Raw genomic sequence first — 14,421 nt, 5'->3', positions numbered from 1 at the left:
CTCCCGATTGTATTGCACTTCGGCAGTAGTCTCTTCACATATTTCGGTGGTGGCGGAATCCTTAGGCGTAGTCGGTATTGCAGATCGATTCCGATGATTACTTTGTCCTCCATGTGTGGGAGGATGACAAAGTTGTGTTTGATCATCCGTCTGCCTATCTGACATGGGAGTTCCATGTATCCTAGCGTTTCACCCGTAGATCCATTTGCTAAGCTTACCGCCCCCCTGTTTCTTTCGGTTTTTACCCCTTCCTTGTTTAATTTCTCGGCTGTGATCTGACTAATCAACGAGATTTCCGAGCCTCCGTCCACCAAAGCGCAGTATTTTCGTCCGTGGATGTTTATCATTACGTGTGATCGCGGTGTGAATATTATGCGGGGCTCGAGGTTGTGTTCGCGGCCGTGCTTTCCCCGGCCCCGGAGGCGTTTCCCGCCTTCGGGTGGCAGTCTTTTGTCAGGACTCCGTCCCGACCACACTGGGAGCAAAATTTCTTTGCTTGTCTCCTACACTGTGCGCGTGTGTGTCCCCTCTGCTTGCACCGCCAACAGCAGTCTTTTTTGTTGTATACCGCTGCTATAGTCGGTTTCGCGCTGTCTTTTTCGCGTTTTGCTGCCTCTTTTTGTTCCTGTACTATACCCTCCTGTACTATATCCTCGAATTCCGCGGCCCGAGTCTGTAATTGCATTATGCTATGCACGTCGTCGATTCTTATGTAATGTTTATACGCCGGGTTTATGTTCTCATAAATAATCTCGAGCTGCTCGTCTCGCGAATATCCTCCGGCCCGACGCATCAATGTCATCATTACCATGACGTATTGTGCAAATTTTTCCGTCGATTGCTGGTGCCGTCCCATGATTTCTCGACGTAATGTGGCCGCGTTTCGTCGAGGCAAAAATTGCCTCCGGAAATCGCGTTCGAATTCGTCCCATGTTTCCCACGAATCTCGGTAATTCCTGTACCATAACAAACTGTCCCTTTTCAGTAGTTCCGGGAGTCCCTGCAAGAGTTGCGGTGCTGTAAGGCCGTATGCTTGTCTTAACTCCCCCACTCTTTCTAAAAATGCGGCGGGGTCTCGGCCATCGAAATGGCATCCCCATTTGCGAATCTGGTTAATAGTCTTCCCGTCATACGAAAATACCATTTCTGCGGCAGTGGGTGTTCTAAATTCCGCGTTTGCCAGTGTCGGAATTGTCAGCCGGGGTATCGCCCCCTGGGCGCCTGATTCCCCTGCGAATGTCTCAAACGCGTCGATCTGTTCGGGATGTTCCTCCGCGAATCGGCTAATTCGTTTGCGAATTTCCTCTAAAGTACCCACGTCTTCTATATTCAGTGCCTTCGCCATTATAATTAATTGCTCTTTATTAAGTCTGTATATTCACGCTTTCATTACTCACTCGCACGCTCTACTCGTAATGCGGTTTTACAACTGTTCGGGCGCCAATGTCACGGAGTGATTTCCGCGCGATTTCATTGATAGATAACAGGATCGGAAATCCAGGTTCGAGGTTTTGTAAATGAGCGAGAGCGTGTGTGAGAAATAAAATAAACAAGTTTATTGGGTGTCTGAATTACAGTGTGAATGTATATGCGCGTGGTTGTGTGTGTGAGCGCGTGTAGCGTGTAACGCGTGTAATTATGCGTGAACGCGATATTCGGCGCGAGGCGCTAAGTCGTTATTTTATGCAATTTTCTTTGAGTCGCAGATGCACGTCGTAGCGTGCCGTGATAAGGAGCTAGAATTTATTAAAGCTGATATAATAGTATACAATGGTGTGTATCTCGGATATAAGATATTTTGGATCGTAACAATACCTTTATAACGATGCATCCTTGCACCCCCCTAATTAATACCCAGCATGCGAGCTGGAAGCTGCCGCCCGGCAGAACACCGCTAGGCAAAGGACAGGGCGCGTAGCGCCACATTTTTTTGAACGCCACAACGGCTTAAAACCAAGCCAGGCCGAATCGACGAAGCACGCCGAAAACGGCCGACGACTATCGAGCGAAGGAGTTAGATCTCCCCGCGCCCGGCTCCGCCGCGCTCCCACGAGCGGGACCCACGCCGTTCCGTCTTCCCGTCCGCTCGGTGGGGGCGATTCTAATGTACGTCGGCGCGAGCTATTTAGCCCATTATAAAAAAGGGGCCCATCAACCAGATAGGCACCTATTTATCCGAGCTTTTCAAGCGAGCAGTCGCAAACGAAAGCTATCCCGAAAAAGTCAAAAAATTCGTGACCAAAGCGTTGGGGTGCTCTCCACCACGCCTGGGAGATCTCAGAGGTCCGATCAAGTAGACCAATCCATTTTTTTCCACGTGCGAAACTAAATTGGCGCGCACCCCGATTTAACCGGGAGATCTCGGTACGCACGCAGCATCCATCCCGTCCAGTCGGTGCATCCGGAGGTAGAGAAGAGCGCTGCCCCCAGCGGGTTGTTCCCGCTAACACCGACTATCCCAGAAATCCCGACCACACCATACGGGGAAAAGACAGTACAATTCCGCGAACATCAGGGAAAGAAAGATCGCAAAAACAACGTAAACACACGCCGCTTACGTCACGCGGTCATCGACCGCACCGCGAGCGAAATTATATTTAATCCACGAATACCGAAAATCACGTATTGCTCAAAAACCAGACGACCGTTTTAAACCGGACTTACGGCATCCGAACCGCGCTAAAAAATTGTCAAATGTTCCGGAAGTCCATCTTTCCGCGTTGCACCCGAGCGAGATAAACGCCGTTGTTTTCCAAAGACATTTAATCCGGCGATACAACGATCAAGCGAAAGAAACTCGGCAGTTATCGCGTTTTTGCGCCCAAGGAATTTCGCGTGCACACAGACACACACACACACACACACGCGCAGCCGATTCACGCGCCGCACCGTTTAAAACACACACACACACCTACGCATACACACAATCGACACCATTGTATACCTTCAACACTCAAATATATATACATTTATTAAAGTACCACGCGTATTTTTTTCTTGTATTATTGCGCTTGCCTACCCGATCCTTGGAGACACGACTGCAGTTATCCGCGACTCTAACGGAGCACGACCGTTACACCTTTAAATGGTATATACGGCGCGTGTTGTGATTCGGGCGCGGTCAATGACCGTTGACGCGGTGCGTATCGTTTTTATGCACGCACGCCGGGAAAGCCTTGTTTTTAGTATATTTCTTTTTGGCTAGTGTTAGGAACGCGCGCCATATTTCGCAGAATTTAATAAATGCGGTTACGTGGTATTTAAATAGACAGTCCCTTGCAATTAGGATGGATTTTCGGGAACGCAGTGCCGACGAGAGCGACTCGTCCGAGGTAGCTCTCTTCTCTACCTCGTGAAAGATGCACTTTGCGTTTGGCGGTCGGATTTTAGATCGGTAGTCGAGATCTCTCGACGGAATCGGAGTTCACTCGGATTCCTGTTCTTCGGTCGGGTTTATGAAGATCGGATGGAAGTGATCTGGCTTTGTGGATCAAGAGCACTCGATGGAGGAAGAGTTCACTCTACCTCCTTTCTGAAAGCGAGATTTTAATTTCGGAGCGGTCTAAGTTTCGGAGCTGCTTCTCTTAACGAGAGCGGATCGGGAAAAGGTAATTAGTGTGCCGAACGTGCCCGTTTTATACCGGCTTAATTGCCTGCGTCGGTGCGCGGCGGTATTACCCCTTCCGAACGGGTTACGGAAAGCGGTACGGTCGGGGGCCCGCTCGGAGGGGTTCGGGGTGTGCGCCGAGCGCGGGTTTTCGCCGGTCGCCGGATCGGGACACGTCGGCAACACTCGGTGGTATTCGGCTCCCTTTTTCGAAAGAGTTAAAGTCGTTTAAAAAATGTGGGCGCACTGCGCCCCTGCCTATGCCCGGCGGGTCTTCTGCCGGGCGGCAGCTTCCGGCGGATCGCATGCCGGATATACGATGCATTTAAGGGAGTGCACGGAGTGCATCGTTACCAAATATCAACAAAGAAATAGCACCAAAACAAAATGCTACGAAACAAAGCACACATTTATCGCAATCATTGGAATTCTATTTTCAATTCTATTCATCCAGGACCCAGCTATGCATAAGCTACAGCAAACAAGAATACGCAAGAACACGAATTTAACAATCCTGCATCTATTCAACAGTCTCAAAGTTCACCAAATTAATGATCTCCAGGAACTAAAAACCTTGATAAAAAGCCTCACGGAACAGATGAGTACTATGTTAAATCTATTTACCACGCTAATTTCCAAAATGTCGCAATAATTAAAATATTACAGCTAGCGATCTAAAATGCTAACGGCTTATCCAAGCACAAACTTGAATTACAGATTTTCTTAAAAGATCAAAGTATAGATATTTAGCTAATATCTGAAATATCTGACTTCACTAAAAAGAGTCACATCAAAATTTTCGGATATTCAGTTTATCATACAATGCACCCTGATTATCCACGGCGGATCAGTCATTATTATTAGAAGTAACATAAAGCATCATGTAACTAATGCATATTATACAGAACAAATACAAGCTACGAATGTAGTTATAGAAGACTGGCTTGTTCCTTTCACTATCTCAGCAGTCTGTCCTCCGAAACAACATAAAAAAATAACATGATAAGAAAACTAGCGTCTACGAGCCACAGCGGATGGTAAATGCCTGAAAAATACATTTTAATTGTACGCGAAATTTTAAACGAAAATACGGCATATGCATATATTTTACTTGGTGCATTTAACCAAGATATAGATTCTCATTTTTGAGAAATTCTATAAAACCCTCTATACCCCTCTGAAGAGACGTAGACGAGAAAAATATCGGGGCGAAGTCGCTGAATCGGGAAGAGGGTTTTATAGAATTTCTCAAAAATGAGAATCTATATCTTGGTTAAATGCACCAAGTAAAATATATGCATATGCCGTATTTTCGTTTAAAATTTCGCGTACAATTAAAATGTATTTTTCAGGCATTTATCATCCGCTGTGGCTCGTAGACGCTAGTTTTCTTATCATGTTATTTAATATATAACGAGCCTAATTCCTTTCGATTTAACATAAAAAAAAATGAATTTGTACTCTACTTTAAAACACTGGGAAATAGATTTATTTCTAGAGGTGACTTCAACGCCAAACACCCACAATGGAGATCACGTCTGATGACGCCAAAGGGTAGAGAACTTCATAAATCTATGGAATACTTGAAGTTCGTAGCAGTGTCCACAGGAGAACCAACGTACTGGCCTACAAATAGAAGGAAGATTCCAGACGTTATTGACTTCTTTATCACCAAAAACATAAATAAACGATATCTAAATGTTAGATTTCATGCCTAGAACTGTCTTCAGACCACTCGCCGATATTACTCACCATGAGCAGCAAAGTATTTGAAAAAGAAAAATCGTGCATACTGTGTAATAAAAGAACTGACTGGGAACATTTACGACTACAGGTCCCAAAAAAAACACTAAACTCATCAATATCTTTAAAATCTGAGAACGAAATCACTGAAGCGATAGAGCATTTTAATCAGTGGATCCCTAGTAGCACAAAACATTGGCAAAATATTGGTATACCTTGGCTCAATATTGGTTATGTTGGAAATGTCTTGGCTAATATTTCCCAATGTAAAACTAATATTGGTTGTTAACAAAATGCAAGTGTTCTGCCAATATTGCAGTGCCCATGATGACTAATATTACTAAATATAAATATGTTGCCAATATGGTTGCATCCATTATAATACTAATATTGGTTATGAAGTAAATGTAAATGTGTGCCAATATTGCACGTTCACACACTATATGTGAGCTTTGCGCGTTGCCACTAAGTGGCGAAAAGGAAAACTCCTAACCCGAGAGTAGAACTCCATCTAAAACAGTATATAATGTCGCGGCACAGGTCCCACAAGTTATCAATCGGAAAAGTGCGGACTATTATAGCCGCACTTCCTTTATTTTTTACGAAGAGCTTTATAGCTCCATAAATTAACTACAGACGTTTAATTTTTTTTTGATGGCAAATTCCGTTATATATTAGAAACTGATCTATATCCAATGTAAAAATATTTTGGTATGTATAACTAACCAATCTTAGTTAAAGATGAAAATAATATATTCGTCCAATATTACAATTCAATATTGGCTCAAAATGAAAGCTGTCTACTTTGCAATATTGGATCAATATTGGATGTATATTGTTAGCCAATATTGCTCCAATAAAATGTGCTATTAGGGATACAACAAGCGGCATGGAACGCAACTCCACTCAACTCAGCAAAGGACAGCGTTAATGAATCTTCGATATCAGTGCGAATAAAAGTAGCAGAAAAACGCAAACTCAGGAAACAGTGGCAAATAACCAGATCTCCAGAACTAAGAGACTAAATAAAGTCATCAAAAGCCTACGAAAGATGCTTAACTCAGAGAGGAATCAGGGAATTAAGGAATATTTACAAAGCTTAAAGGCAATGTAAGCAAATGATTACACGCTCTGCAAAGCGACTAAGAGACTTAAACAACCAAAAATCTCAATATCACCTATACGCTCATCGGATGGAAAATGAGCGAGAAGTACAATCGAAAAAGCGGATGCATTTGCCCAACATTTAGTTGAACTCTTTGTTCTAAACCCGGCTGTGACACATTCAGAAGAAGAAGAAAACGAAATTCATAGACTATTAAACGAACCTTATCAACTGGAACTTCCATTAAATTCAAAAAGAATGAAGTCATCAAAATCATCAGGGATAACCTAAATCCAAAAAAGGCTCCTGGATATGACTTAATCACTGGACAAATACTCCAAAACTTGCCAGAGGAAGGATGTAAGTTCTTAATTCAAATATTCAATGCCATTTTGAGAATTAGTTACTTCCCACTACAATGGAAAGTATTTCAGATTATACTTATACTCCAGGAAAAAATCCGGAAGAAGTCAAATCTTATCGACCAATCAGTCTTCTACCAATTTTGTCACAGGTTTTTGAAAAATTATTACTCTCAAGATTAGAACCAATAATAGAAGAAAAAGGATTGATTCCCAATTTGGATTTCAACAAAAGCATGCTATTATTAAACAAGCTCACCGTATCTATAAGGAAAGATACAGGGTGACCCATTTCAACTTAGGCAGCCAAATAACTCGAAAAATAAGCACACTAAAAAAATGGTTAGAATCAAAATTTCGTCATTTCGAGGGGGACGTACAATGACGTTAAAATCAGCCCCCCCACCCCTCCCTCTGGGCGGTGAGGGGGGGCAAGTTTGAAATCTTAAATGGAACCCCCTATTTTTCATTGCATATTCTTGTAGCTTATCTCGAGAGCTTTCCAAAACACTATAATTAAGTACCTTTTTATTAAGTTTTTGAGTTATAAGGCTTGAAATAATTTCTTAATTTTACATAAACCATAAAATATCTAGTAAACCATTCATTTTTCGATTATCTTACCTTCATACTTTTATGTACAAAATAATGAGAGGAATCAATTGGTGTAAAGAAAACACATAGTTGTTTCTAAGAAAAAATATGTAATTTGCAATTAACAATTCCATATTTTTTCTTAAAAACAACTGTATGTTTTCTTTACACCAATTGATTCCTCTCATTATTTTGTACATAAAAGTATGAAGGTAAGATAATCGAAAAATGAATGGTTTACTAGATATTTTATGGTTTATGTAAAATTAAGAAATTATTTTAAGCCTTATAACTCAAAAAGTACTTAATAAAAAGGTACTTAATTATAGTGTTTTGGAAAGCTCTCGAGATAAGCTACAAGAATATGCAATGAAAAATAGGGGGTTCCATTTAAGATTTCAAACTTGCCCCCCCTCACCGCCCAGGGGGAGGGGTGGGGGGGCTGATTTTAACGTCATTGTACGTCCCCCTCGAAATGACGAAATTTTGATTGTAACCATTTTTTCGTAGTGTGCTTATTTTTCTAGTTATTTGGCTGCCTAAGTTAAAATGGGTCACCCTGTATACAGGACTAGAGGAAAAAAAATACTATTCGGTCGCTGTTCCGATAAATCGCTGCCTATCTATCGCGCTTTAAGGCTAAGCAAGTAACGCTCGATTTCGGCGCCTTGTTTATCAACAACGTTTCGTCGCTTGCCTCAGTATATGTCGAGTCTTAATTCCTACGTTTTTCATACCGTTCTTTTTTTCATCTCGACCGCTTCTCGAATATTCTCGGCATCGGCGCTGACTTTCTGAGAATTCACGATATTTTCAGTCTTCGACAACCCATCGACAAGACAACACCAAGCGGGCACAAAGTAAAAAAAAATAAATCGAGATCTCATAAAAGTAATCGAACTGAGTCAGCTAACTTCTCTTCCACCCAAATCTTTTCAAACGAACATTGGTCCTTCGAGCTGGATTATTATTCTCGCGAATCTCGTGTTAGTTTTCTCTCGACTTTGGTCTCGAGTAATCTGTGTCTCTCAATGATCTGTGTGTGTTCCTATTACCGATCACTATTTTGAAACTCTCACATTCTGTGCGCTGGAGTGCATTGTGAGGCCTTCCTCGAACGCCGACTCATCGCTATCTCCTCGGATCAAAACCGCCCCGTGACGTGGTAAGCCGTTTTGTCATCAGCCACTCAACGAATCATTGACTAAAGAAATGACCAAGATCGAAGCGACCATTCGGATGCAACATGAGCTCCATCACCGCATTAGCCGAGTTGTTGAAAATCTCAAAAAACTTGGTAAGGAGAAAATCACGCTTGTCACCATCAATACACGACTTGAATCATTAGAGTCCAATTGGAAATCTTTCCAAACAACGCACAGTGCATTAATTGCCGCCGCTGTCGAAGCGGAAAAGACACTCGATTATTTTGTTACGGATTATTACGACCTTACGGAAACGGCATATTTCGAGAATAAAGACACACTCTTAACGCTTCGACAAGACTCTGCCTCACCGGAAGCTGCCTCGGACGACTCTCTTAATGTTTCAGCGTCGCGTCATTCCACGGCTCGTGCGCTGCCGAAAATTACGCTTCCGAAGTTCTCCGGCGATTATCATTCATGGCCCTCGTTCCTTTTTACATCAATGATTGTCTCTAATGCAGATCTTCTGTTCGTAGAAAAGCTGCATTACTTAAAGAATCATGTAACTGGCGAAGCAGCTCGCCGCATTTCAAATTTAGCCGTCACCGAGGATAATTTCGGGCCAGCTTGGGACGCGTTAGTCGCCCGATACGAAAACAAGCGTGTCCTTATGAGTGCTTATCTCGATCGATTGTTTGGATTACAACCTCTAACTCGAAAATCAGGTGACGAGCTCAAGGATTTACTCGCGACAGTTAAGAAAGCTCTCGGTAGCCTACATGCGCTCTGATCGGCTCGTGAGACTATTTCATGGTCTATTTCGTCGCGAAGCGATTAGATCCCGAGTCGCGTGAGGCCTGGGAATTGCATCAAGGAAGCAAGACGGAGCCGGCTACCTTCTCAGAGCTTGAGACGTTCGCGCCGAACCACTCTGATAAATAAGCACGATCAACGAAAGCTGGATCCAAAACGAAACTCTCAGCTCGAGTCAACTCTGCAACGACTTCGGCTTCCAAGTGCTCGTTTTGCAACGAAAACTATTACATCACGCGGTGTCCCGACTTCATCGCAAAATCGGTCACTGAACGCTGCGAAATCGTGAATGCGAAGTGGTTCTGCTACAATTGCCTCGGCTCGCATAAACTCAGTGAGTGTCGAACTAGCAAACGCTGCCGCATTTGTTACGGACATCACCATACGTTCATACATTACGCCGGATCAACTCAAGGCGCGACTCATGCAACCGGGCTCGACTCATGCAAACTCGACTGCACTTGTTTCATTATCACTTGTTTCAGACCACCTCCACGTCTCCAGGGGTCACCTCAATGCATGCAAAAGTGAACCAAAGTGCGAATCGCTCTCCGACATTACTCGCCACCGCGTTAGTTTACATCGTGTCGGAGCACGGATAACGAATCCTGGCTCGCGTCTTGCTCGATCAAGGCTCGGAACTATCGTTTGTTCGCGAACCGCTCGCTTAAGTCCTCCGCCTTCCTTGTCGTCACGCTAACATTCCGATTCTCGGCATCGGCTCGCGCTCTGCTGGCTCAACTCGTGGAGCTCTTTCGCTCCGTCTCTGTGCGTGGGTCGACCCCTCTGTCGAGTTCGACGTCTTCGCATATATCTTGCCGAATCTCACGAATCGTATACCGCCGACTCCCTTCAAAACGGATACTTGGACTCATATCCACGATCTCTCGCTTGCCGATCCGATGTTCGCAACATCTGGCAAGATCGACATCATTCTCGGCGCTGACATTTACGGGCAGCTTTTACGGTCATCCATGCTCCAAGGCACCGTCGATCAACTCGTCGCGCACGACACCATGCTGGGATGGATTGTCTTCGGTCCGACGGGCAGTCCGGTTAACAACGAGCCTGAACCGGCACCCGCGAAGCACGCCTTTATCGGCACACCAGATCTCGACCTCAGCGACCTTCTCTGCCGATTCTGGATACAGGAGGAGGTGCCTACCGTCAAGGCTGTTCGACTCAGCGCCGAAGAGGAGCAATGCGAGCAGCACTTCATTGCCACGCATACGCGACGCTCTTCGGAACGGTACGTGGTCCGGTTTCCTCTCCGGTCACCAAGGCCGTCTCTCGGTTCGTCTTACTCCGCCGCTCTTCGGATGCTCACCAAACAGCAACGCCGTCTGATGTCGCGTCGGATGACGTTCTTTCGCGTCTCTATTCGGAGTTTCTACGGGAATACGCAGAACTCCAGCACATGTCTCCAGTCTCAATCTCTCGTTCAGACGAAGCTCCAGCTCACTTTCTGCCTCATCACGGAGTTCTTTGTGAAGGCAGCTTTACAACCAAGTTCCGCGTTGTTTTTAACGGTTCGTGCCGAACATCAACCGGGGTTTCTCTAAACGACTGCTTGCATGTCGGTCCCAAGCAGCAACTTGATATCTTCGACGTTCTTCTCCGGTAGCGCCGATATCCTTACGTCTTCAGCGCCGACATTGAGAAGATGTATCGCCAAATCGAGGTACACCATGAAGACCGTCGTTTTCAGCACATTCTCTGGAGTGAGTCCGGCCAACCCGCAGAATATCAGCTCAATACAGTCACTTATGGATTCGCTTGCGCTCCATATCTGGCTCTTCGCGTGCTTCGTTAAATCGAGTATGATGAGGGCTCACAATTTCCGGACGCCTCTGATGTCATTCTGAACGAGATGTACGTCGACGACGTACTATCGGGAGCCGACACCATCACGCTGGCTAGAGCGAAAGCTCACCAAGTGGACAAGCTGTTCATGGCGGGCGGTTTCACGCTGCAGCAATGGACGTCCAACGAACCAGCCGTCATCGCCGACATTGACGATTGCCGACACGCCGACGCATCTCCACGCCAATTCTATTCGGAATCCTTCGCTCGCGCACTCAGGCTGGAGACCGTCGTCCGATGTCTTCGTTATGCAATCGCGCTTCTTTCCTTCTCCGAGCATCATCACGAAACGCGTCGTGCTCTCGCGAGTCGCTCAGCTCTTTGCTCGGACTCATAACGCCAATCACCATCGCAGCAAAGATTTTCATCCAAGAGCTCTGGAAACTCCATCTCGACTGGGACGATTCGCTGCCGGAATCTTAGCCAACAATGACATGAACTTGCGGAACCGCTTAACATCACCATTCATTGATGGATTGGTCTCTCATCATCTTCGCTGACTGTAGAGCTGCATGGATTCTCCGACGCCTCTCAACACGCGCTTGGCGCAATGGTTTATGTGCGAGTGCTCGACGATCTCGACTGCGCGCGGATCTCGCTTGTCACCGCGAAGAGCAAAGTCGCGCCGCTCAAAAGAGTAACGATTCCTCGGCTCGAACTTTCTGCCACCGTTTTGTTGGCTCGTTTGCTCGCTCAGGTTTAACGTGTTTTCCAATTCGAGATCGCGTCTGTTCATCTTTGGGTCGATTCAACCGTCACTCTCACGTGGATTCACGAGCAACCTTCTCGTTGGAAGGAATTCGTGGCCAATCGCGTTGCGCTCATCCAGGATATCGCGCCGTCCGCTCGTTGGCATCATGTCGCTGGAGATAACAATCCAGCAGACTGCGCCTCCCGCGATCTCACGCCGCAAGATCTTTCGGATCATCATCTGTGGTGGAAAGGACCAAAGTGGCTCTCGCAACCATCAACGATGTGGCCTTCGGCTACTCCACATATTGACTCCGCGCACGATCTGGAGGAGCGAACTCCTCACGCAACTGTCGCCGTCTCTCATCAACTCGTGTCCTGGGACCTCGCTGATCGCTATCCAAACTCGTTCGCATCACCGCGTGGCTCACCCGTGCTACGTCTCGCTTTCGAAAACGCGCGACCACCACGCATTCACGCGTGTTGACTCCGTCGGAACTTCTCGAGGCCGAGACCTTTTGGTTGATACAGACTCAAGCCGCGTACTTTGCCAACGAACTCGCCACCTTAACACATGGGACCGGTCTCGCAAAATCTCATTCGCTCTTACGCCTCGCTCCATTCATCGACGAACAAGGACTGTTACGCGATGGCGGGCGGCTTCGAAATTCACTCCTCGATCCGGACGCTAAGCATCCGATTCTGCTGCCACGCGATTCCCCACTAACTCGCCTTATTCTCGATGAAATTCACACGCGAACGTTGCATGGTGTGCAACTGATGCTGTCCGTTCTGCGACAACGTTTCTAGATCCTAGAGGGTCGCGCTCCAGTGAGCTCCTTCGTTCGACGCTGTGTACGGTGCACGCGATACCGCGCTGAAGCAGCTAAGGAACTTAGGGAGTTACCATCCTCTCAAGTCTCTCCGTCAAGGCCTTTTTTCCACGCAGGGGTGGATTATGCCGGCCCTTTCTCACTCCGAATCTGGCGCGGATGATCCAGTCGCACATACAAACACTTCCTAATCGTCTTTGTTTGCCTTTCCACATCTGCCGTTCATCTAGAGCTTGCGACGGATTATTCCACGCAAGGATTTATCGCCGCTTACAGACGATTTTTAGGACGCAGCGGCCTATGTGCTTCTCTAACTAGCGACTGTGGAACAAACTTTGTCGGCGCGAACACTGACTTCCGTCGTATGTTCGACGCCGCCTCTCTCGAACTTGCTGAGATCGCCAACACTCTCGCATCTACGGGAACCAAGTGGCATTTTAATCCTCCCGCTGCACCTCACTTTGGCGGCAAATGGGAGACCGCTGTGAAATCAGTCAAGTTCCATCTGCGGCGTCTGATGGGCGATTCTTTATTGATTTATGAGGAATTCTCAACACTCCTCATCCAAATCGAGGCCATCCTCAACTCACGTCCGCTCTGTCCTTTATCGGACGATCTTACCGATCTCGAAGCGCTTACTCCAGCGCATTTTTTAATAGGTAGCTCAATCTCGATGATCCCGGAGCCGTCGTTGGAGGAGAAGAAAACGACGCGACTTTCACGCTGGAAATTCCTCCAGCAAATCACGCAATGATTCTGGCTGACGCTGGACTAAAGAATATCTGCAACGGCTACAGGACATCGCTAAATGGCGGCAACCTTCCCGCCAAATCAAAATCGGATCTCTCGTACTGCTGATTGACGAAAGACACCCTCCATCCAAATGGCATCTAGGACGCGTCATCGAGACACGCCGGTGCTGACGGACTCATCCGTCGTTACCGTTCGAACGGCGAACTCAATCTTCAAGCGACCAATTGTAAAATTGGCCCGTTGCCGGTGTCGGAATAATTATGTATTCTTATCTTAAAAGAAAGACCAGTCCGCGATCAACGAATTGCATCTCACCCATCGCAGCTTCTATTCATCTCAATCATCCAACCATATGTATTCGAAATTCAACCATAACGGTGCAACGGCGTATCCGATTTCGATTTTGTAATTCCTCCGAGTTAAATTAACCTATCTCACCAATGTATTTAACAAACGTAATTTCTACTTTAAATTCGGCATTAATCTCTTAATACCGAAACGGGCGGAATGCTCCGATAAATCGCTGCCTATCTATCGCGCTTTAAGGCTAAGCAAGTAACGCTCGATTTCGGCGCCTTGTTTATCAACAGTGTTTCGTCGCTTACCTCAGTATATGTCGAGTTTCAATTCCCACGTTTTTCATACCGTTCTTTTTCTCATCTCGACCGCTTTCGAATATTCTCGGCATCGGCGCTGACTTTCCGAGAATCCGCGATATTTTCAGTCTTCGACAACCCATCGACAAGACAACACCAAGCGGGCACAAAGTAAAAAAAAATAAATCGAGATCTCATAAAAGTAATCGAACTGAGTCAGCTAACTTCTCTTCCACCCAAATCCTTTCAAACGAACAGCTGCCTTTTTGGACATTACGCAAGCATTTGACGAGGTATGAGAGCTTACTATACAAAAT

General features: G+C 45.8%; 1 protein-coding gene across 1 annotated transcript; it reads left to right on the top strand.

The window, feature by feature from the left end:
* The first annotated feature begins 8,623 nt into the window (after window positions 1-8,623).
* LOC105258504 lies at window positions 8,624-9,346 on the top strand. Its single transcript, XM_011269771.1, has one exon. The coding sequence runs from the start codon at window positions 8,624-8,626 to the stop codon at window positions 9,344-9,346; it is 723 nt and encodes a 240-aa protein (XP_011268073.1).
* Window positions 9,347-14,421: the final 5,075 nt, after the last annotated feature.

The sequence above is a fragment of the Camponotus floridanus genome, unplaced genomic scaffold (genome assembly GCF_003227725.1).
Source record: "Camponotus floridanus strain SB8 unplaced genomic scaffold, Cflo_v7.5 scaffold34, whole genome shotgun sequence".
In the NCBI taxonomy this organism is placed as follows: Eukaryota; Metazoa; Arthropoda; class Insecta; order Hymenoptera; family Formicidae; genus Camponotus; species Camponotus floridanus.
The sequence above is the reverse complement of the archived record's forward strand: the minus strand, read 5'-3'. Positions and strand labels throughout refer to the sequence as shown.